We start from the raw sequence: 24,648 nt of genomic DNA, 5'->3' as shown, positions 1-24,648 counted from the left end.
GTCTGCTACCCTGGGTTCCTGCTCAAGCCTTATCCCACTGACTTCCCTGGGTCCATCCCTGTAATATCCATCCAACAAACTGCCAGTGAATCTCACCACTTGCAGCTTGCAGGTTTCTTCCGTGAACACACTCTGGGACAAGGACGGGATGGGAAATTCCCTTCTCTGAGGAAGTATTAGTATTAGTCAGCACATCTCCGCCTAGAGGGATATGTTGCAATACAACTGTGGCTCTGTAGAGCAAGGAGGAAAGCATTTGGTAATAGGTTTCAGCATATCTATTCTCCAAATTAAATTCTAGCACATTGTCCAAGCTCAACCTCTATGTTCCAAGGTTGTATTAAATTTTCAGGGAAGCTGTGTTACATTCCTGAAATTTCCTTTCACCCTGAAGACTCAACAAAGTATAAACCTACCTAAGCATTTTCCAAAGGGAGTGCAGGACATTTTTTAAAGTTGTCTTGTGTTTTGTGTGTGTGTGTGCTTAAGTTATTACAAGTATTTAAATCAATTTACAAGTCATACAATACTGTTGCTGACAAAATTGAATTTATCACAGCGGTGATCTAAAAATATCAAATAACTAAAACTTACAAATGGTATTGAACTCTATGCTATTCAGTACTGATTGGGAAATAAAGAAAGCATGCGGGATACAGATGTAGACATGGGCTTACAATGAAAAGCAATGTAAAATAAATGCTGCTGTATTTCATAGTGGGGGCCTTGATTTCTAAGCTCCTAACGTAATTGCTGACCAAATTAAGGCAGCATTCTGCTGGCCAGTCTTTATGATACTCACTGGTGTCCCAATTGGCTGTAAAATAACCTGTTACAGGAAAAGGGTTTTTGCAATTTATAATGCAACTTATATTAGCTGAATGACTTCCACCTAAAAAAATAAGCGAATTGCTTTAAGGTGCCAGATCATTTCTAGCCGTTTCTGAGCAAGTGCAGTGCCAATAGAAGACGGGTTCAGCTCCGCCAGCTGTAATATAAGCTGACCCACCCCAATAATTTTAGCAGCATGAGTCCTAGTCACATTGTGGGGATGAAATAGGAAGTTCTTTCAAGGTAGATTTCTCTTGTTGCTGTTCACTCTGCTCATGCAATGCAGAACGAAATGCAAAAGCTCCAAATTAATTGTGTCCACGCAGGCCAAATTCATACATTATCCATAAATGCCAGTTGAGCTGTTACAGTTCAGCTAATTTCAGCGCTACTTGGGTACCTTTCTAATAGAAGAGATTGTGTGAGTTGGGCCATCCAGCCTCCATGGCTATTGCCCGTTGTGAACAAATGGAACTTTCATGTTCAAAGGAAGCTTAGCTGAGTATGAGATTGCCAAACGGCAAACAACATGGAATTGTTACCATCTTCATCCCCTGCTTGAAAACTGCCAGGTATCTGCCTGGCTGCTATTGGGGACAGAATGCTAGTGTAGTCATATCTGACTCTGATCCAACAAGACAGCTTTTTATAATTCAATTATTTATTTAATTGCGGCATTTGCATTCGAGTTATCTGGGTGGCGTGCTTCAAATTGCTAACATTCTGTGTGTAAATACACACACACAGAAGCGTGCACGCACACAGCACAGATTAAGTGATAAAATTAAACAAAATACAAGTTTAAATCCTTTTAAAAAGCCAAAACTCGACAGGCCAATTAAAAAGCCCTTATGGGGCCCCTAAAAAGCCACAAAGAACGGGTCAAAAAGACTTTGCCCGAAACTGATAAGAATGCAAAGGAGGTGCCAGGTGAGTGTGTCTGAGGAAGGCATCTCACAACTAGGATGCTATGACACCAAAAGGCTTCTCCTGTAGCCGCCTGCCAGGTTTCGCTGGCAGGTGAGTCATTGTAAAATGGAAAGGCACCGATCCTGCCCTCCATAAATATGGGAAAGGGAAACAAACCATTTACAGTTGTTTCCTCTTGAAAACTCATGGTTTTGATTTGATTCCTGCTTCATGGGGACGGATTTTACCTCTTGATGCTGACTGCCTAAAGAAAAAGTTTTAAAAGTATTTAGCATCAAGGGTGGTCTGTGATAGGTTTCACAAAGGAGGTGGTCAGCTTCAAACTAAATCTTAAAATCAGAAACATCAAGGGGTCAAATTGTTGGGTGTTTCCATAGGTTTTTTTAACCACCTTTTTTGCATCCTGAAATAATGGATATATTGGGCAGTCAGATTGTGGTCACAATACTGAAAACCAGAGAAGCTGGATTTTGTAATGATTCAATTTACATACCAAGTGTGCACAGAGTGGGGGGTGTCCCCTTTTACATATCACATTTTCCCACTGAATCTTGTGGTTTTGAATCACATTCGGTATAAAAATGGAGAAAGCTTCATGTTGAGCCCAAAATTAGTGAATTCCTTCGGGGAAAAACAATTCCTCTGGTACTGTTTAGGAACAGCCATGAGACTTATTAAACATGTTTCACTCTAAAACCATGATGCATTGAACACTTTGCAAACCAAAATTGTTTATTATTAAAACTCTGTTTTATTGTTATTAAAACTCTCAGTTTACAAGGCTTACAGTGGTTTTTGATATACAGTGGTACCTCGGGTTACAGACACTTCAGGTTACAGACGCTTCAGGTTATAGACTCCGCTAACCCAGAAATAGTAGCTCAGGTTAAATACTTTGCTTCAGGATGAGAACAGAAATCGCGCAGTGGCGCCACTGCAGCAGCGGGAGACCCCATTAGCTAAAGTGGTGCTTCAGATTAAGAACAGTTAAAGGTTAAGTACGGACTTCCAGAACGAATTAAGTTCTTAACCGAAGGTACAACACATACACATTCATTTCACAGAGTTTCGATAACATGCACAAATGTTAGCCACATGTCCAGTAATGAAATAGATTTGAAACAGAATTGGTGAGAGCATATAGCCCTCCAGCTTGTTGGTGGACTCCAGTTCCTATCATCCCTGATCCATTGGCCTTGCTGGCTGAGGCTGATGGAAAATGGAGTGAAGCAGCACCAATACCGTTCCCCATGCATGCCATAAATACCTCTTTCCCTATCTGTTTTACATTGTGTAGCTTAATATGTGTATTTCTTTCCCCATCCCCCTTTGTTCAATATCAGCGTACTTCACTTAGCAATTATTCATCTTCATAAGGAGCTGGTGAGGAACCTCTTAGAAGTGGTAGCAGATTTGAATGCTGATGATGTCCTCAATGTGAGAAATGACCTTTATCAGGTATGGAAACCATGGGGAGGACGATCCTCTGCTTTAGCATCTTTTGCTCTTACTTATGACTCTTCAAGAACCACGCAATGTATTGCAAAATTCGGAGAACGGCAAATTTCAATGGATGCACATGAACCTTGTTTTGGAAAGAGCGAATTAGGTTGATTCGCCTTTAAACACATGCTGAATTCAGTTTCTCCACCATCCCTACCTGTGGAATACTTTGACAGACACTGCAGGGAGGCAATGCCATGTCAAATGACATGGGTGCCAAAAAGTCTAATGAAAGATGCCTCACTATTTAATCTCTCTGACTGCTCAACTCATGTGAACCAACCCAAGTTACCTTTTGTACTCATTGTAAAACAGAGATGAGGAAAATGTGTATTTTTGCCCCACCCAACGTGGGTGATGATCGGGGATTATCCTTGTTTTAAGTAAGACAAGGGCGTATTGAACATTGATCAGGTTAATCTAGGGAAATCCTCTTTTTTCCTATTTGTATTGCATGTGTTTGTTACATTTAAACTCAGCCTTTCTATAAAAAGATGCCCAGGGTGGCTTACAAAGTCCAACAAATAACACTACGATAAATAGCAAAAGGAAAGTGTGTAAGAATCGAGTTAGAGCAAAAAAAATTTAATTAAAATTATCAACTAGTTGGGTGGCACTCAACTAAGTTCTACTCAGAGTATACCCACTGAAATGAATGTTCATGAGTATGTTAGGTTCATTAATTGCAATAGATCTGCTGAGTAAAACTTACTTGAATACCAGCCAATGAAAGTAAAAAATGCAGATTAAAATGCAGAGCAAATTTTGTGGATGTTTTGCTTGGTACTGGGATTTTTCTATTTGTAACAGATTCAGTTGCATGAATGGTGTTTATGATTATCACTGCATTTGGGTGATTCCTATTTTCTTTTCTTCTTGCAGACTCCCTTGCACTTGGCTGTTATCACAAAGCAGGCAGGAGTGGTGAAGGACTTGCTTAGAGCTGGGGCAGATGTGAGCCTCTTGGACCGCTATGGCAATTCAGTCTTGCATCTAGCAGCGAAGCAAGGAGAGGAGAAGGTGTTGAGTATGCTGCTTAGCCACAAAGAGACCTCTCTGATGAGAGATCTTCCTAATGGGGAAGGTAGGCAAATGACACAGAGCAATTTCGGCTATACGTCTCTCAAACTCTGTAGGGATCATGCAGAACATAGCATTTTATCAGTCACTTCTTCAGGACAGATGTCTGATTCAATCCCAGTGTTGTCAATCAACAGATGGGTTGTTGCATCAAAACACATGCAGATTTCTTCCAGATGCATGTTTTATATACTGTGTCATCAGCTTACATGGTGATTTTCCGAGTTTTGTACATAAACAGAAGCAGCAAACCAAAACTATAACAGGAAGTCAGGCTTCTGCCCTAAAGCAGCTTGCAACCTAAAGTCAACAGTGGAGAAAGAAGAGTAACTGCAGGAAGGGAGTGGCAGAATCTTTGTGTCAATCTCCCACACAAATAACCAGGCAGAAGCTGCAGAAAGCCACGTAACACTGCCTCTCAACTTATCTCCCCTGCCCCTATTACTTTTTGAAAGAGAAGCATAAGGGTTTTTTCATTTTAAAAATATTGCATTCATAGTCCTTGTATAGTTGGAAGGGACCCCAAGGGACTAGTCCAGCCCCCAGCAATGCAGGAATCTGGTGGAGTCTCCTTCTTTGGAGGTCTTTAAGCAGAGGCTTGACAACCATATGTCAGGAGTGCTCTGATGGTGTTTCCTGCTTGGCAGGGGGTTGGACTCGATGGCCCTTGTGGTCTCTTCCAACTCTATGATTCTATGAATCTCAGCTAAAGCATCAATGACAGATGGCCATCCAACCTCTGCTTTAAAACCTCCCAAGGAAGGAGAGACCACAACATCCCGAGGGAGTCTGTTCCACTGTCGAACAGCCGTCAGAAAGTTTTTCCTGATGTTTAGATGGAACCTCCTTTCTTGTAACTTGAAGCCATTGATTCGAGTCCTACCCACCAGAGAAAGAGAGAAGCTTGTTCTTTCTTCCATGTGACAACTCTTGAGATATTTGAAGATGGCTATCCTATCTCCTCTCAGTCTCCTCTTTTCCAGGCTGAACATACCCAGCTCCCTCAACCGTTCCTCATAAGGCTTGGTTTCCAGACCCTTGATCATTGGTTGCCCTAGTCGCTTGTCACTCAAAGGTCTCCAAGCGACTGGGAGAAAAATATGCAATACTTAATACCGTAGGGGGAAAGCGGAGGGGGTGGAATTCTATAATATGTTAATGTTTCATATAACATCCATGGGGGGGAAACCAAGCTGTATAAATAATAGCGAACAACATTAACAATACTCAAATGATAAAGAAAGCAATACTCTGACCCACTAATTTAGCAAATAAACAAAACCTCCGCTTCCCCCTAGTCCATAAAACATGCCCAAAGCAGTTAAATCCGCACTGGAAAACACAAAATAAGCAACAGAAACATATAAAAATTAAGATCCATTAAAAAGTAAAAATACAAGGCAGTTTGAAAACATAATTTATATTAAATGTGCAGATTGCAACACAGAGCACCAGAGAAATATGGTTCAAAAAGGTTTGCCTCTCCACCCCACCAAGCACCATGCTGCCTAATATTGGGAGGGTGCTATTTGAGTCACTGTTATCTGCCATTCCCATTACAGATGTCATGGCGTTTCAGCTGAAACTTCAGTGTTTTTCAGTTTCTCACTAAGAATGTTCTTTTTATGGGTGTTTGGGGACATGGAAACACTTGCCAACAGAGCTTAGCCCCAGCCACTTCCCCCAATGACACATGTAGTTTTTAAAACTTAATACCTACCTGTTAATAAACTTAAACGTCGAGGAGGAGGCTATCGAGGTGCTTCTAGCCCTGATGGCTATGCTCAGCCTCCACAGCAACACCAGTTGCTGGAAATCACAGGAGGGGAGAATGAAAGAGTTCAAATCCTGCTCTCGGGTTTCTTACAGGCATCTGTCTGGCCACTGTGAGAATAGGATGTTGGACTAGATGGACCATTGACCTGATCCAGTAGGCTCTTCTTAGGTTCTTAATATTCACTTATTTTTGCTGTCACTGTACAAAACAAGTTTTAAAAGGAAATGAAACCAGCTGCTATGGTAATCTCTCTTCCCCCTACTTTTCTGACATGCATCCCAAAACTGTAGGTCTTCTCCTTTCATGAATTACCGCTCCCAAATCATGAGAAGCCGAAACCCAGCCTCCCTTTATTTCCCACGTTTAGCTTTTCTGCAGCTACTTTTCGGAGCTTGAGATCTCGTCACACTATTCAGCTGCTGTACTGTGCTTCTTCATTGCAGGGCTGGCTGTTATTCACCTAGCCGTGATGGCAAATAGCGTGTCTTGTCTCCGGCTGCTCATAGCTGCTGGTGCTGATGTCAACGCCCAAGAACAGAAATCTGGCAGAACTGCCTTGCACCTGGCTGTCGAACAAGGAAATATATCCTTGGCAGGTTGCCTTCTGCTTGAGGTGAGCTTCATGGGGGCCAGAACCACTTTGTTTTCCTGGCCAATTTTCCTTGCTTCCTAGGTCAGCGTTGGCAACATGCAGCCCACAGGTCATGCATGGGAATAATGTCACAGAAGCATTTTCTGTCATCCCAAATGTTCACTGATGACTGCTCTCCCACCCCTGCACTTTGAGCAATAAAAAAACCCAACGAGATAACTCTGCTTTTTCGAATGAGATGAATGTAGTATAAATGCATAATTATTTTTAAACAAAAAGTCTCTCTGACTTGCCTTTAAGCTCAAGATTTGTAGACACAACCCACTGAAAGTTTTCCTTCCTCTGATCTTGGATACTTGCAGTGAAGTCCTACATATAGCTACTCAGAAGTCCCATTGAGTTCATCGGTACTTACTCCCTGGTAACTAGGAATAGGATTGCAGCTTTAAATGGATTTGACTGATGCATTCTAAAGCTATTATTAAGAGCCTGTGGCGGGGCTAAGAAGCCGAACCTTTACAATACAATAAAGTTTTACAATCTAAAAATTGAGTTTTAGATTCTGTGGTGACCTTTCATTTGTTTACTTATTTTGTTAGCAGTTACTGACATTCACTTTCATCTAGTAACACATGGAGAGCAATGTATATTCTGATGGGCCTGGTTTGCAATTGAATATCAATGTATATTTATACTGGCCTTTTACCAGTTAAAAACAGTAAAACCTGCATAAATGTGTGATCATATTTCACCAATAATTTAGTGTTGCATTACATCTGGAATGGGTGTGTGCATGTATGTATGTATTTATTTTATTTTTATTTTTGCAAAACATTCATTTTTACAGCTTACCATCCAAGCTATTTTTTGGGGACCATTCTGTTAAATATTTTTTCAACATTATTTATCTTTCCTGCTTAATGCACATTTTTTTAAAAAATAAATGTGAGTAAACACTTAACTAAATATTTAATTATCAGAGTTCACCCAATCCTCTTTTTGTTCGCTTATTCGTTTACAAATGGCTTCATTTCGGCTCTAAATTCAGCACTCTTACGTATCATTCTCACACAAGTCCATATACAAGAGTAAATGTTCATCCCACGTCATGAAGCCTTGGAGGCTCACTCTTTCAAGCTGACCCAAAATTGTGTAGAGGCATCAAAGTATGGTCCCAGTGTGCATGTAAGTATCTAAACCAGCATTCATTTATTTCTCTTTTTTGAAAGGGTGATGCATTTGTCGACAGCACTACATATGACGGAACGACTCCACTTCACATAGCAGCTGGAAGGGGGTCTACAAAAATGACAGCCCTTCTCAAAGCAGCAGGTAAGAAAATAACATTAAACTCTTCCTGGTGCTTTAGTACTGTGAAATAATTTTTCCCCCAGACTCTCCTTGATTATCGCCTTTTTCTCTTAATTTCCCAGCGCAGTGGCGTAGCGTGGGGGGTGCAGGGAGGGCCGGCCGCACCGGGTGCAACATCTGGGGGTTAGGGTTAGGGGGCACAAATCCATGGGTTAGAGGGCGCAAATCCACGGGTTAAGGGGCGCAAATTACTTGCCTTGCCCCGGGTGCTGACAACCCACGCTACGCCACTGTCCCAGCGTATTCGCAAGTTACATTCAGTGAGTGTGCTGTCTTTGTAAACAAACAGTAAAGCTATACAGTTGCTGACTTGCAATGTAGAGCTTGTGTGCCTGTGTGCACAGTGGTTGAACTATACAAATGACCAAGTCACACTCTTTCACACAAACCTGTGTAGACAGCATGTTCTTGTGTTCAGTGTACTATTAGGCACTGTGGTCTAAACCACCGACCCACTTGGGCTTGCTGATCAGAAGGTTGGCAGTTCGAGTCCAAGCAACAGGGTGAGCTCCCGTTGCTTGGTCCCAGCTCCTGCCAGCCTAGCAGTTCGAAAGCACACCAGTGCAAGTAGATAAATAGGGAAGGTAAATGGCATTTCCGTGTACTCTGGCACTCATCACGGTGTCCTGTTGCACCAGAAGCAGTTTAGTCATGCTAGCCACATAACCTGGAAAGCTGTCTGTGGACAAAGCCCGGCTCCCTAGGCCTGAAATCGAGATGAGCGCTGCAACCCCAGTTGCCTTTGACTGGACTTAACCATCCAGAGGTCATTTACCTTACCTTTACCTTAGCGATTATTATCATTACAGTGGTACCTCGGGTTACATACGCTTCAGGTTACACACTCCGCTAACCCAGAAATAGTGCTTCAGGTTAAGAACTTTGCTTCAGGATAAGAACAGAAATCGTGCTCTAGCGGTGTGGCAGCAGCAGGAGGCCCCATTAGCTAAAGTGGTGCTTCAGGTTAAGAATAGTTTCAGGTTAAGAACAGACCTCCGGAACGAATTAAGTATTTAACCCGAGGTACCACTGTATGTATGTATGTATGTATGTATGTATAAACTTATATACCGCCTTCATCCAAAGATTACAGGGCAGTTTACAATACTGTATTCACAATGCATACAATAACAACAGACAAAAGCAATACTTCCCCCCCAACACAATTCATAAGACCGTAGATTGTTTAATTAGTCAAAGGCCTGGGAGAAGAGGAATGTTTTTGCCTGGTGCCTAAATATATGTAACCAAAGTGCCAGTTGAGCGTCACTGGGGAGATCTTTCCACAGGTGGGGAGCCACCACAGAAAAAGCCCATTCTTGTGTTGCCACCCTCTGGACTTCTCGTATAATGTGTGAGGAAGACTCCTGTCCCCTATGCTTCTTTTCCATCACCAGTGTTGAAAGTACGATTTAATGACTAGCTTTTGTATGCGGAATGTGGTGGGAGTTGCCTCAGGTAGCAAAATGACCCCAGCCAAATCAGTAATTTTCCCTTCCCTCCCAGAATTTGGACTGCAAACCGTTTTGTTCTCTGAGCAACTCCAAGCCATTGCACTGTAGCAAAGAGGCATCTCATCACCACAAGCATAATACAATATTAATAACTGGTGCATTTGAATGGATTTAGAAACTGTCATGAAGCACTTGAGCTCCCCCTTCTGGAAAAACATTTGTAGCAGCATTGAATAAGTTGCAGGAAAAGGCCCTAATACATTGTTATAATCACATAACACTAAATTCTTAAAGAATGAGAAGTTTTTTAATAAGAGAGGCAAACGGTGAAGAAGAAAAATGAGAATCCTAAACAAAACAAAGACTTCTGTCCAAAAGCATGCATCTTTTTGATAGGCATGAACCATGCAAAATGAACAAAAAGGTTCATTTTTTACCCAGTCTTAGCATTTTTAATCTATCATTCTTGGATAAAAGTAAAGGAGGCTTTACATATGGCAACCTTTGGTGAGTGACAGATCTTTCCCATTCTGCATATAGAAGCCAAACAGACTGGCAGTGGAATCTTACTTCAACATTGGTGATGCTTAGGCAGGTCAGATTAGGGGGCCTAGGGCAGGCAGTGTGGGGGCAGAGAGGATCAGGAGGAACAACCAGCTGCTTCTACTGCCACCCACCACCCCATATCAAGCCACCCAAGGTGGTCGCCTCATAATGTTAGGGCTGGCCCTACACACCGGAATTCCTTTTGCATATTTACTTGACTGAATATTAGAGCAGAAGGGTTTACTGATGCGAAGGTGTTACAATCTTCCACCGTGGTGCTTTGCTTCACCTCGCAGGCGCAGATCCCCACATTGAGAACTTTGAACCATTGTTTGAACAAGATGATGAGAAAGACAAAGATGGTGAAGATGAAGGGGTCATACCTGGAACAACACCTTTGGACATGGCAACTAGCTGGGAGGCAAGTGGCTAGGATGAAGGCATCTCAACAGCCAGTACATCTTTCATTTAAGGCCTGTTTGAGAATATGGACCAGGCCCTTTTTTCCAATCTGTGTACAGGAATGTGGGGAGTGGGAATGTGGGGAGTGGGGAGTAGTCTTTAGTATTAAAAACTACAAGAATACCCATATATATATTGCAGTTTGGGGTGACAATCAAAGATGCAGCAGTTGACTTGGTTGCAGCTGCAATTTGATTTACATTTTAAAAATAATTCTCTTTTCTTTAAAGTATGGCTGAGCAGAAGCAGAAGGGCTTTTTTGTGACAGTACTCACCTGTACAGAGTACTGGCACCTCTTTACTTTAAAAATGGAAGCAGTCACTTCCAATTTTTTCTTTGCAGTTATGCTGGAGGAGGCGGGGAAAGTGTGGGGACCCAAGGCTCAGCTTCCTCCAGCACTAAAATACAGATATGCATTATGCTACCAGCTGACCACTTGAAGACTATAAATGCCAGACTTGAAACTTAAATGTACAGGATGCAGCTGGATGCTTTCGCTTTGCGTTTGCACTAATTAGCTAACTGTTCTTCCTAACAGGTGTACGATATCTTGAATGGTAAACCCTCCAAATCAAAGACAGCTTCCGAAGATCTATTGACACAAGGTAAGGGTGTGTATAAGCGGGGGGGGGGGGACTGGCTGATATTTCTTTCTTCTCCAGCTTAGCTTGATTGCTCAGTATTATTTTGCAGCAGGTTTGCTGCAGGGCACTTATTGTTCTTTGCTAAAAGCACACTTGAGAGCTGAATTGTACAGCCTGACCTAGGAGGCAGCACTTTTTGCCTTCAGCCATCTCAAGGTTTCTTAAACAACACTGTCTATTCCCTGGAAACCTCTCTCAGAACAGCCATGTGATGCCTCCTCTCTCTCATCCATCAAATCCTTATAAAAACCCTTTCCTGTGCAGCCTTTGCCTTAGACTTACCTGCACTTACCTGGGAGTAAGTGTACAGTATTTAACTCTTCACCACCTACATTTTATTTCTCAGCTGAAACAAAGACTACCAGAGCAGTAAGCTCTTCAGGTCAGAGATGTTTCTCTTTTGCTATCACTCTGTAAAGTTCCATATTTGATAGTGGATGTGCAATGTTTGACTGATAATCAGAGTAATCCATTTTAATAGACTAAAAGAAAGTGTTCTCAATTAATTAGGCAGCAGTGTTTTCAAAAACATTTATTAATAATACAAATACATATTTAAAAAGTAAGTGCATGTCATCTAAAATCAAAGCATTGTTTCTGTTTCAGGACTAATTTTTACCCACTTGATAACTTATAATCTACAGTTGCTCAACTCATTGCAATTCTATGCATGTTTACTTTAGAAGTAACTCATGCTAAGTGGGCTTAGGATTGCAACCTAACATTTATTTTGTCATGCGATAGTCCTAGTTACATTGATGAAAGCATCTTTTTATAGCGCCTTTCCCTGTGAAAAAATGGTTTCGTTTCAGCAGCTAAGAGATTTTGCACATCCAAACTCAGTTGCTTAGCTTTTGTCCCATCCAGTCCCTGGCAAGAGAAAGAGCTCCTTGGCAGCAACCTGTTCAAATTAATTTACTCCCCATATCTAGGCCAGGTAGTGGACAAAGGGCACTAGATCACTGTGAACAGAAGATGAATTTTAACACACCTTGAAACTTTAAAAAAGCATTGAAGGGTTATACTTGCGCTGTCTCTTAAAAAGACGGGTTATGATCAGCATATGGTCTCAAATCTACCCACAGTGGGATATTATTGCTGTGTTTAGTTCATGGGTAGGCAAACTAAGGCCTGGGGGCCGAATCCAGCCCAATCACCTTCTAAATCTGGCCCACGGACGGTCTGGGAATCAGCATGTTTTTACATGACTAGAATGTGTCCTTTTGTTTAACATGCATCTCTGGGTTATTTGTGGAGCATAGGAATTCATTTTTCCCCCTTCAAAATATACTCCAGACCCCCACAAGGTCTGAGGAACAGTGTACCAGCCCCCTGCTGAAAAGATTTGCTGACTCCTGGGTTTAGTTGAAACAGACTAGCATGCCTGGAAGGAAAAAGGAGGCTCACATCCAACATTCAAATTTGCACTGGAGACTTTGGGATGGCCAAGTTCATGCTCAGTTCTGGCTGTGGTCAACAGTGGGTTTTTACATGCTTGTGCATTTAAAATGAGCATTTGCTTCCGCTTGAGAAACAAGGGTTGAAATATAGCTAGTGGAGAGTAAATACACATTCGGTTTTGTTTTTCAACTTCTTCCAGGAAACATGAAAGAGCTGAAGGAGGATGTCAAGTTACAGCTTTACAAGTTACTTGAAGTGCCTGATCTGAACAAAAACTGGTCCATGCTGGCGCAGAAGCTTGGCCTAGGGATACTTAACAATGCCTTCCGGTTGAGCCCCTCTCCATCAAAAACCCTGCTTGATAATTATGAGGTAACTTGAATAATGTGCCTAATGGGCCAGCCCAATGGCCCATTTAGCCTTGCATCCTGTCTTTAATGTCTATAAGCACCTACCTAGTAAGATCCCTCAATAATTCCTTGTCACAACAACCCTGAGGGTGCCTGTGCCTATGATGATGTTTCTATTGATTATAGAACAGGAGACAGCCTATCATTTGCACATGGCGAGTTAGGCCTGCAAATACACAAGTTCTGTGCATTTATTGGTGTGCATATTGAGCTTGGACTGGGGAATTTGGGACCTTTAGACCCTGTTGATCATTTCCAACCATATGATGTTAAGAATACCCCTTTGCAGGAGCATGTATGACCCTTTTTAGGCTGCTGCATTATTTAGAAACTCACTATAAGGTGAGAGATTCTCTCAGTGTTAATCGCAGGAAAAGTTTGTGTAGTCATGCCATGCACATGGCAAGACACAATCATATAGGTCCTTCTTTTGTAAATTAAACAATGCTCTCCACCTATTACATATTTTATTCTGCCACGTGGCTGCATGTTTATAAGAATTCTAGGGATATCTCATGTTTGTTTCTGGGCCCAATTGAAGTGGTTCATGTTAAAGAGTTTACTACAGGCTCCCTTGGGTCAGACAGGCAGAGAAAGGCCCCTTGTTAGTTCCAGCACCCTCAGGAGCTGCGGGGTGGCAGCCCCTAAAGCTAGGCTGTGGAATGTTACTGGCACCATCATTGTAGTTTTGTCACATGCTAATGGTGCACCTTGACTTTGACACCTGAAATATATCTATTTTAGGACCCACCATATTCTTTTGATGGTGAATTATTTTAACTGATTTTAATATCTTTTTACATTGTTGTAACCTACCCCAGGACCTTATTATTACCACCTGCATAATAATAATAATAATAATAATAATAATAATAATAATAATAATAATAATAATATACTCACCTTCAGTCAATAAGTGTTGATATTTCTGTTCTTTGAAGGAAAACCAAAGCCAACTGTCAGGTTACCGGCTGCGAAGTTTTTTGTAGATCTGCACTTCCATAGAAAGCTAATGATCCTCTTTTAATTGGGTGGAAAGCCTGCCTCAGTTTGTTTACCTTTATTTTAATATCTATGCAGGTTTCTGGTGGCACTGTAAGGGAGCTGGTTGATGCCTTGATAGAAATGGATTGTACAGAGGCTGCAGAAATAATTCAGAACTCATTATCCATCTCATCGAGCCAGTCCAGCAAAGAGCAGGCAAAGGATGCAAGACCTCCATTATGCGAATCGCCTTCCCCTCCCATGATAGCACAAACAGGTAAACTGCTCTATGCCAATCAATGCTCCTGCAATAAAACAAACATTTTGCAGCTCCACCCCACCCCTGTGGCAGAGATGGTAATAAGGACAGAACAATGAGGTGTCTAAATTGTTTGATTTGCATGTGACAAACCTAGATTCAAATCCTTTCGCAGCCGCAGAACCCACTGGGTGAAGTTAGGAATTCCCTAACTCTTGTAGGGTTCTTCTTAGCCTAAAACTTTGCTGTGAAGTTCCTGGAGAAAAGGGCAAGACACACATATCCATTCACAACTGCAGAACTAGACAGCTCCTGAGTTGATGCATCTCAAAGAGTATTCAGACTAGGTGTCCTTGACAAATTCCCATAAATTTCAGTGCAAAGTTACTTGATGCACACTTCCAGACTAAAGTTGTCGATCGGAACATATATTATCCCTTTGTGTTTCACACTACTCTGAGCCCACAACTGTATTGCAAAATTTAAAGAAACCTACCAAAATGTGTTTTAAAAACTGTTGGTTTGGAATAAAACACATTTTGAATTGTATACATGGAGATCAAATACATATTTGAATAGATATTTTGTAATAACCTATGTATTTAAATATTAATGGGATGTAGACGAAAGTTAGGAATGAAAACATGCAGAACTGACATGGACGAGGAAGGGATTGATCTATATTTTAGTCCTCTGCATTTAAAGGTTTTGGAAGGGAAATGCCATGAATTAAGACTGAGGACACACCTTGTTGAAGTTAAGCAGGTTTGTTGGGTTAGTGATGATGTGGAGAACCTTTCGCACTCCAGGTTTTGCTGAACTATAGCTCCCACCATCCTTGATCATTGGCCATGCTTGCTGGGGCTGATGGGAGTTGTGGTTTGGCAACATCTGGAGGGCCAAAAGCTCCCCATACCTTGGTTAGTGCCTTCATAGGACAGTCATTACACCCATATATGATGCTCTGAGCAACAGGGAGGAAAAGATGTAATAGTAAAATAATAGCTTTGCTTAAAATACCCCACTAGTTTACTAAGAAAAGAGTAAAAAACAAACAAATTTGAAATGCAATCCTTAACACAATTACTAGCAAGAAAGTCCTATTGAAATCAACTTGTTTCTGAACCAACTTGCTGAGGATTTCACTGTTACTTTGTTCTCTCATTATCTGCAAACACATTCATTAGGTTTTTTTTAATTGTTTGGCCTGGCAGTAGTGCATTTAAGGGAAGCAACAGAGCAATCTATAGTTACGATTCTTAAGGGAGCAGTTCAGTAAATCTGAACCCATACCTTATCTAGGTGACGGCTTCTTTTGCCAGATCTCAATAATTCCAAGATGATTTTTTAAAATAGTGCTGGAACCTTAGAAAACACAGGTTACCTTCCCAATGTTCTTGCAGCTGGTGCAGCCCTGGCATTTAGTAGCATGGTAGGAAAAACAAGCTTAGCACAAGGGCTTAGCAAAAGGACAACCCAAGGCTTCAGGACATGTGAAGCTGCCTTATCATATAAATACCGCTTGGCCATCTATCCCAGCATTTTCTGGATTAGCCATATTCTTAGGCAGAAATCCTTCCTAGTTTTGCCAACAAAGCTCTTTTAATTGGAAGTGCCAAGGATTCAGCCAGCCAGAGACCTTGAGTGTGCAAAACATGTTGCCTGGAAACACTCAGATTCAGAAAGCTTCTGCCCTGGACTCCTTCTGCAGCTGCTAGTAATTTTTGTTTTATTTTCACCATTGTCTGGGGAGCAAAGAGGCCTTTGCATTGCTCTTTTGATTTATTTCCTGAACTGGATATATTGCATTGTATTAGCATTTTCTCAAAACCCTATGAATTATGCAACATGTTCCTTTTCCCCTCTGCCAGGTGATCTCAAATTCCAGGATGCTGAAAGTATTTGTGACAGCGGTGTAGAGATCTCCCTCCGCAAACTCAGCTTCACATATTCTGAGTCTTTCACCAGCAAGTCACCAGTAACACTTAAGAAACTAACCACAGGCTATGGCCAGGACAGCTTGCCACAAGGCAAAATTGAAGCCACTTAGAAGTGTGGAATGGTTTGGTAAAGTTTCCTGCAGAGGGAGGAAGTTCCTAACAATTCAAAGTGCACTGGAAGAAAAAGCTCTTTAAAACGTACATTGACTGTTCAAGAAACAGGAATCAGGTCCCGGTAAAGTGGGAAGCTCAGGACCAGCAGCATGAAGATGGAGTGGCCTTCTTTCTTCCTAAGATCTTCACCTATAGAAGAAATGGACTACCAACATGATGTGTGGTAAAAATTACAAGAGAGACATTGGCTGTGGAGCGTGGAACAGGGTCATAAGCAGTGATCAGATAGATACTTAAGTCAAAAGAATATAATGTATATTTCAGTAAGTATATTTAAATTTTCATCTGGTGTCTATAAAAATCATCCAAGCTTCAGACTGTTTTCCCCATCCTGTTTTACCAGCTTTCTGCTGTAAATATTCTTGTTTAGATGAAATTACTCAAGGAAAATAATGTGCTTTTTAAATACTTGGTTTTTTTATTTTACTTTTATAATAAAAGACAAAATTCACATTTTCTGTATTTTTGTGCTGAAGCACACATGGAAAGCAGCTAAGGTCCTGGAGGCAAACTGCTCCCATTAGCTTGATGACAAAGCACTCAAATCAGAAGGTGAATCAATAGGGTGAGGCATTTTTACATTATGAGATTGCCTGAGTAAGGCCTAAGGTCCTGCTAAAAATTTTCAGTAACTTCTCTCAAGGGCCGCTTACCTCCTAAACTCCTTAAGAGGTAAAGAAGGTGAGAACACAGAAGGCCACTGTATGTGTCCATAGAAACCCCCCTTAAACTCTCTTGAACTATAGGAAGAAACTATTCACACCTTTTTCCACTTGTGTGTCAGATAGCTGTGAGCTGGACACTTAAGTAAACAGGCAAGGGTGCTGAAAAAACATACTGGAAGTGGGAAAGACAGGTGAACCAAGATCAACAGGTCCTTGTGGCAACTTTAACATTGACATTATGACATAAGCATTCATGGACTAGCACCCACTTCATCGAAAGAATAGAGTGTGATCCTCAGTCAACCATTATGTGGGTTTGAAGGGGGGTGTACAGTCGTACCTTAGTTGATGGACGCCTTGCAACTCAAACATTTTGGCTCCCGAACACTGCAAACCCAGAAGTGAGTGTTCTGGTTTGCGAACGTTCTTTGGAACCTGAACATCCGACACGGCTTCCAATTGAGTGTAGGAAGCTCCTGCAGCCAATCGGAAGCCGCACCTTGGTTTTCAAATGTCAGACGGACTTCTGGAACGGATTCCGTTCGTCAACCAAGGTACGACTGTAAAAGTTGATTGGCAATGGTACAGCCTGTGACAAGATTCAGAGCTTAAATGTATAAAAATGACCACCCTTCACAGCCACAGATGATAAAGAAAACCAACTGTTAGGTCTTCTTAAGATGACACAATACTTAGCTGTCACTCTGTTGCAGCAAAAACAACCACCAGCCGTCTGAACACAGTGTGGACCAGTGAAAGAAGGAATCCTTAGCTGAGAAGTGCCACAGTTCAAGCCAACCAAAACAATAGCAGCCAGTGATTATAAAGAGCTCCTTCCAATGAGTAGCTGCTGACTGAGAATATGCAGTGGTAAAGGAAAAAATACTCTTGTTTATGCCTGCAGCCACTCCTATTATCTTTTTTCCTGCCATCTTTAGCAGCACACATATCAGGCCTACTTTGCAAGTGGTTCCTGGACTTTTGCACCTTGCAACTTTAAGCATGCCTTGGGGGCACTGTTCTAACTATCTGGGGAGTGAGACCCTTAGGGAAGTCCCACGTTGACGAGCCCCAATAACTAAGACTTCCACTACCACCCATCTTCCCTATAATCTGAGACGTGCATCAGTATGGCTCCTTAGTCTAATACTGGAGCAGCACATCCTTCCATCTTAAATAAAAAGCCCTGATGCCAGAATACAGAGGAAAAGTAAATGAGGGCACTAAAGCATCATTCTATGCACTTCATTTCACTGTTTTCATTAAGCTCTCTTAGCATACGTGGTCACCTTGTTCTGTAGCTGTGCTGATTTGCTCTGGGCTCCAGTCCGCTGAACAAAAGGGTCTCAAGTGTGGAAGATGCTGGCACAAGAACGATGTTTAATGGTCCAACTTTGTGCCTCTCTTGCTGCGGCGTTTCATTCCCGTTTCCCTTCAGCTTCCTCTCCCTCCTTCAGGCCTTTCCTCAGGAAATGTCTGTCAGTGATGTGAAGCTGAGCAACTTCTCCAGCTCTTTGGCGCTAGTGGTTTCCCAAGGGTAGAACAGTATGACTCTCCGTTTCTCAGTGAGAAGGAAACCATTGTCACTGAATCTTCCTGGGATGTTTCCAGCATCCAACCAAACAAAAGGAGCGATGGCTGAGGCTTCCAGGATAATCTGAAACTGATCTCCTTCTTGGGAAACAGAAGCCTGAAGGGGAGGGGGCAAAGCATTATTATCTGTGCAGTTTGCCTAGTAGAAATTCCCTATTATAAACAATGTGCTTTAATAATTTATTCCTCCTCACAACAAGCTTGTCTGCAGAAAAGGAAATAATGGCATATGGAGCTGCTTGTTACTTGAAACCTGATTTAAACATTATTTTTATACTAGTTTAATACTACGGCAAGGATCGCTAGCGTAACTCCAGATGTACGACTCCCATCAGTCCCAGCCGGTATGAACAATGGTCAGGGTTAATGGGAGTCGTAGTCCCCAAACACCTGGAGGGACCCCACATTGGTTATCACTGTACTATGGTTTCCTCTTCAGCAATTCCAGGAGATGGAGGAAATTACTCTTCCCCAGAACTGCACCAGTTAAGTCTTGGTTTGCCAAGATGACACACCAGTGTGCCCCCCATTACTTCTTATGGAACCCACAAAAGGTCTCAGGAAATACTGCCTCATAAATCCATAACGCAGAAGGACTGACTGTTCTTCTTGTTCCCAGTTCCTATTTGCACTGGCTCAGCCTGACTTTGCAGACATGCTGAAGACACGGAGCCTTGGCAGGACCTGCAATCAGCATTAAGCAGGAATGCCATTTTATTTAGACATGAGGCACTTTCTGTGCTCCAAAGTAACTGCTCCATTTTAAGGCAAAACCACCAAGAAGCGGCAATAAAAGTTCAATTCCATGACATCTATAAATGATGGGAATTAGACAGTTTTGCATATGGCATCTGAGGCTCCGTCCTTACCTTTTGTAAGGATCAGCACATAATGCTTCCATAAGAGTGAAATCACAGGTCCTTTGGTACTATGCACAGAGTTCAGTATACTGACTTCATACACAGCTTCTGAGTATTACTCAGGGCCAAGACATCTCACTGCAGTTATTCTATACCCTCTGTGGTTCTATGAACTGCTACTTGTGTGCCAAGGAACGAAGGTTATTACTTGAACAAAATAATTTTGTTGCTTACAAGAAGTTGTGGATTCTTTAATCCCACTGCATCCTTCAATGAGGACAGGAAGTGGTAATTGCTTGGGCTGGAGAGCTCCTCTTCACCCTCAAGGGAAAAGGTGACAACACAGCTTTGCCTGGTACAATTTCCACATTGTTTCAGAAGGTCACTGATGGGCTCCTTGTAGATGGGGACAGCTGCTCCTCCCTTGATGAGCACACCCTTTTTAGCCAAGGTACACACTGGCTCCGTCAAACCCCAATCATGCAGACTGACCTGCAGGGCAGGTTAAGAGTTCAAGACAATAAAGGCAGATTATGAATGCTTCCTTGCCATTAATAAAACTCAAATAACTCAACCTAGATTGAGCACATGTTTACTTTTCTTTTATTAAAATTGATAGCCTTCAAAAGAGCTTGACTTTGACAGGAGGATGCCTTTATTCAGGCAATAATCCTACAACATTCACTTGCAAAATTCAAATATTTACACCTCACTTAAAAACTCAAAACGCAACATTATTTCATAGCTGGGAGTATTTCTTTAGAGCTAGTCTCTTTAAGATTTTCCTTTGGGTTGAATGGGAGGGTTGGGGGAAAGTCCTCCCCGCCCAGCCCCTGAATTCTTTCCAGACCCAGCTTCAGAGAATGGGCAAAGTGGAACTTACCCTGAGCGTCAGCTCATAATCTGTGTGAAGATCTGAGATTCCATATATGTAGAGCACATCTTTATCTTCGTATGCCACAGGCAATAAAGGAGCGAAAAAGCGCTGGGCAAAATAATGGAGCATCTTCCACTTGCCACCATATTCTGAGAAGGTTCCAAAGGAGAAAATATATTAACCATACCCTGGAATGACCTGCAGCTTACCTTACTATGCAACCATTCAGATTAAGAGGCCTTTTTCATTTTCTAGAGTCAGAAGAAGGCTGGTTCATAAATGACTTGAGGGGAATGAGTGGGTATCACTTACATATATTTATTTATTGCTTCACCCCTGGAGCTAACTCTTTCCCCTTATTAATACTTGTGCTTGTATCAAAGCAGCCCATACACTCATTCCTGTTCACATGTTAAAAACCTTCTACTTTCTCTATTGCTGCTGTTCAAAATGGAAGCCATACCAGGCAGGTGTTTGCAGAAAGGTACCAGGTTCTCTTACAGAAACGAGAGGCACCAGCTCCCCCAGAACTGCTAAACCCCTCTCACCATTGGGCAATCCATTCCCTGCATGCAGTGGGGTTGTTGCAGGGCGACCACAGTGAATGTGATGACACATGCTATATAGGGCATACACAAATATGTATATGCACTCAACAAATGTGACAACTTATCTGAAAAGCAGGTGATGGGCCCACTGGAATTCAAGCAATTAATGTGCTGTATTTTAAGCAACTGCACTGCAGAGAAAGAGGTGGCTGAAACCACCAGATGCAGAGGAAATAGCAGACCATCTGTTGTGCTTACATCCAGCTTCATTAATTGCTACCAGATAAACTTTGTAACTAGAAAACTGGCCTTGATTTTCCTTCTCCCTCCCAGTTCCTTTTCCTTTTGTGTTATGCCCTTTCAGATTTGTCAGCCTGAAGGCAGGGACTGTCTTGCTATTTTTGTACACTGCTCTGGCAGCCTTTTTTACTCTGAAGGGTATATAGTAGAAACGCTTTAACAAATCAACAAATAATAAGGGTGACATGGGATAGAGACACAGAATAAAGGAGGGTGGCAGCAGTAGGTTCCTGGTTTTTAAGTTTTCCCTGAAGTTCTTCTCACCAACAGTCACCAACAGAGTAGGCAGCCCGTTCCTCTCTGGGACCAGTGCTAAATTAATCAACTGCAAACCCCAAAGGCATCATTTCCTTGGTCTGTACCATAATCATGCATCCAAAAGCTATTATTCTCTCTAATAGCTGCTGGTTTCAGCTCACTGGATGATGTAAGTGCTAGATGTGATGAGACTAAAACTGAGTCATCCCTTCCAAGTAAAATGTGTGATTTGAATCAGGTATGTCAAGGTGACATTACACAAGACCTGAGGCTCAGCAAACACTGGTTGCCATTTGCTTTCCTCCCCTAAAGACGAAACTTCACACTGTGGCTACAGCTGTCCCATGTGGCTGATTAAGGCCCTATCTACACTATACATTTAAAACAGCATTGTGCCACTTTAAATCATCATTAACCTAAATCCATTGGCGTAGCGTGGGTCGTCAGCACCCGGGGCAAGGCAAGTAATTTGCGCCCCCTAACCCATGGATTTTAGTAGGGGCAGAGAGCTGCGAGTGCGAGCGCGCCCCCCAGATGTTGCGCCCGGTGTGGCCGGCCCCCCCTGCACCCCGCACGCTATGCCACTGCCTAAATCTATCTTTTTCTCCCTTGTAGTTTGAACCCTATTCAATGAAAATTTGCTCCTGCCCCTTTTATACCCATATATCTGACCACTGATACATATTTCAGCTTCCTAAGCCAAGACATGGTTGTGGGAACTGACCACCGTTATCACCCAAATCCACTACGATGGAATTGGGGGAGCCGAGAGCTCAGAAACATACGTCTTGCTATTCATACTACAAAACCCCGACAGTCTGTTAATAGCCTCTGAGAGAGTCAAGTGCTAATTTAAACAGATGTCTCTTTAATTTTTCAACAATGATTGAAACATGCCCAGAGAGGAAGAGACTGTTCAGACCAAATCATAACAACCTGTATAGCTGCAAAGGCTAATCCTATGACATAATTAAAGGCTCTGCTTTTAATATCTCCTAACTTCTTTCCTCTGCACATAAAAGTTATCTACCAGAACGACATGCAGATTATATTAGCTCTTCCTGGGACACACCCCAGGTAAAACTGGAGATGGGAACACATGCACACACACCCTTGGGAACTGCTGACATTGTAGGAACCAGACTTTAATGTTAAGCCTTATCCCAAAGGTAGCCAGTGCGATGCTCCTCTGATGTTTTGCACTCCGACTCCTCTCAGACAGCGACGAGGGAAGTTGTGGTCCACAACACCTGGAGGGCACCATGTTGGTTACCACTGCATGCCTGAAATGGCTAAAAAGCTTGGTGCTTTAAGGCATTTGACAAAATGCTGCAATTTAATTTGTGGTACCCTGGGCAGTACCCAACAAAGTAGTTCTTGCCAGCACAAGAACATCTGGCTGTGCAACAGAACCTCCCTTCCTTCTCCCCTTCCTGTGTCCCTCCTAAATCTGTTCTGGGTTTCCCCCTCCAGGACAGATCTGGAGATGGTGCAGCCCAAGGAGAGGGTGGGGAAGTTCAATCGTGGAAATGGAAATCCTTGCACGATCAGAACTATTTTGTCCAAATTCCCACTTGGCCATGAAGCTCACTAGGTGACCTTGGGCCAGGGACTTTCTCCCAGCCTATACAACCTCGCAGGGATGGTGTGAAGATACAATTGAGGGGGAGAATCACATTCACCACCTTAATCTCCTCACAGCAAAGGTGAAATATAAATACAGTGGTACCTCAGGTTAAGTACTTAATTCGTTCCGGAGGTCCGTTCTTAACCTGAAACTGTTCTTAACCTGAAGCACCACTTTAGCTAATGTGGCTTCCCGCTGCCGCCTGAAGCAAAGTTATTAACCTGAGGTACTATTTCTGGGTTAGCGGAGTCTGTAACCTGAAGCGTATGTAACCTGAGGTACCACTGTAAATAAAATAGGCGTGCAAAGACAGTAAGAAAGCATGCACATTAAAGCAGCCCAATTTCTAATTTTGCTTTGGCTGGAGAAGACTTACCCAGAGAAGCCCAGGAAGGAGCCTGCCAGATATCATTGAGTTGCCAATATAGTGCCCCCATGGTGCGCCCCTCCCCATTGATTATCTCGCTTTGGCTGCGACGATAGAACTCCGTTTGGGACTTTATGCACTGGGCCTGCATAATCTAAATCAGCGAAACCCAAAACAGAAAGAAAAAAATATCATTACTAAGTGCTCGTGTAATGATAGAACTGCGAAAGATACAGACGATAATGCAGACCCCCAAGAATGGACTGCAGAGAACAGCAGATCACATGGTAAAACCCTTTCTGGGCTGTACCACTTTGATTTGTAAGCGGTATTTATTTATTGAATTTATATACCGCCCTATACCCGCAGGTAGGTTGTGCATTTCAAACAATGCTCTAAAAAATTCCTAAAATATACAGTCAAACCTCACAAGAGTCCCTCCGTTGTGTTTTATCATTTTCTGAACTATATGCAAAATTAATAAAGAGCATTTAAAAAACAAACAAACCTCAAAAGAGTGTTGTGGCACCTTAAAGGCTTAACAAATGCTCTCCTGGCACAAACTTTCACGCATTAGAGCCTACTTCATGGGATGCATGGAATGTTACCCTCAGTCCACCAGCCATTCTTTTTCAGTGGTGTATAAGCACAAAAAAGGGAGCAGGGAATGTAAATGTTGCAGCTGAAAGGCGGCGGCATGCAAAATTACAGCCTGTGACAAATCAACAATAGCTTGAACGTATGCAAAATTACCTTTCACAGCAAAATGTATGAATACATTTAGTCTCTAATTCTATTATCACCTTACTCAGAAATGCTATAGTGACTGTGTAATCGCCAGCCAATGTTGCTGTAAAATGTCATTTTGCATCCACAAACAATCCTTTTGCATCCCATTTCCCCCCTTCCCTTGCATCTGACATAGTGGGCTCTAGCCCAAAGTAGTTTGTGCCATAACATAAACAATGCTGGCCTTTTATGTGCCAAAAGGCTTTTGGTTGTTTTTGCTGCAGCAAACTAATGTGGCTACCTTTGCAGATATTGAAAACTGCCCATCAGAGTCTTTCCAAAACTCTTATGAGGTTGTCAGTTGTTGCAGATAAGCACAAGTGGTTTCTAGACCTGTTTCCAAAAAACAACTTTATATGTTTTCAGTGCACCGTCATAATCCCTGGATAGGAAAAGACAAGTCTA

The 24,648-nt window shown here is 42.2% G+C and overlaps 2 protein-coding genes across 3 annotated transcripts in view; one reads left to right on the top strand and one right to left on the bottom strand.

The window, feature by feature from the left end:
- The window catches only part of NFKB1 (nuclear factor kappa B subunit 1), a 74,034-nt gene extending 57,222 nt beyond the window's left edge, over positions 1-16,812 (top strand). The window contains exons 16-24 of the mRNA XM_081876724.1: positions 3,105-3,219; positions 4,147-4,348; positions 6,565-6,734; positions 7,943-8,045; positions 10,381-10,505; positions 11,086-11,152; positions 12,792-12,964; positions 14,083-14,263; positions 16,117-16,812. Coding sequence (XP_081732850.1) covers positions 3,105-3,219; positions 4,147-4,348; positions 6,565-6,734; positions 7,943-8,045; positions 10,381-10,505; positions 11,086-11,152; positions 12,792-12,964; positions 14,083-14,263; positions 16,117-16,295 — 1,315 coding nt within the window. The 3' untranslated portion in view covers positions 16,296-16,812. The remainder of the gene's footprint in view (positions 1-3,104; positions 3,220-4,146; positions 4,349-6,564; positions 6,735-7,942; positions 8,046-10,380; positions 10,506-11,085; positions 11,153-12,791; positions 12,965-14,082; positions 14,264-16,116) is intronic.
- Positions 16,758-24,648, bottom strand: part of MANBA (mannosidase beta) — a 60,582-nt gene continuing 52,691 nt past the window's right edge. For both annotated transcript variants that reach the window (XM_081876756.1, XM_081876757.1), the window contains 4 exons: positions 23,464-23,608; positions 20,361-20,503; positions 19,712-19,969; positions 16,758-18,714 (listed from right to left, as the gene is read on the bottom strand). In XM_081876756.1, coding sequence (XP_081732882.1) covers positions 18,490-18,714; positions 19,712-19,969; positions 20,361-20,503; positions 23,464-23,608 — 771 coding nt within the window. In that variant the 3' untranslated portion in view covers positions 16,758-18,489. The remainder of the gene's footprint in view (positions 18,715-19,711; positions 19,970-20,360; positions 20,504-23,463; positions 23,609-24,648) is intronic.

This window comes from Podarcis erhardii (assembly GCF_964252035.2).
Source record: "Podarcis erhardii genome assembly, chromosome: 9".
In the NCBI taxonomy this organism is placed as follows: Eukaryota; Metazoa; Chordata; class Lepidosauria; order Squamata; family Lacertidae; genus Podarcis; species Podarcis erhardii.
Note: the sequence above shows the minus strand (reverse complement) of the source record. Positions and strands in the feature narration are given on the sequence as shown.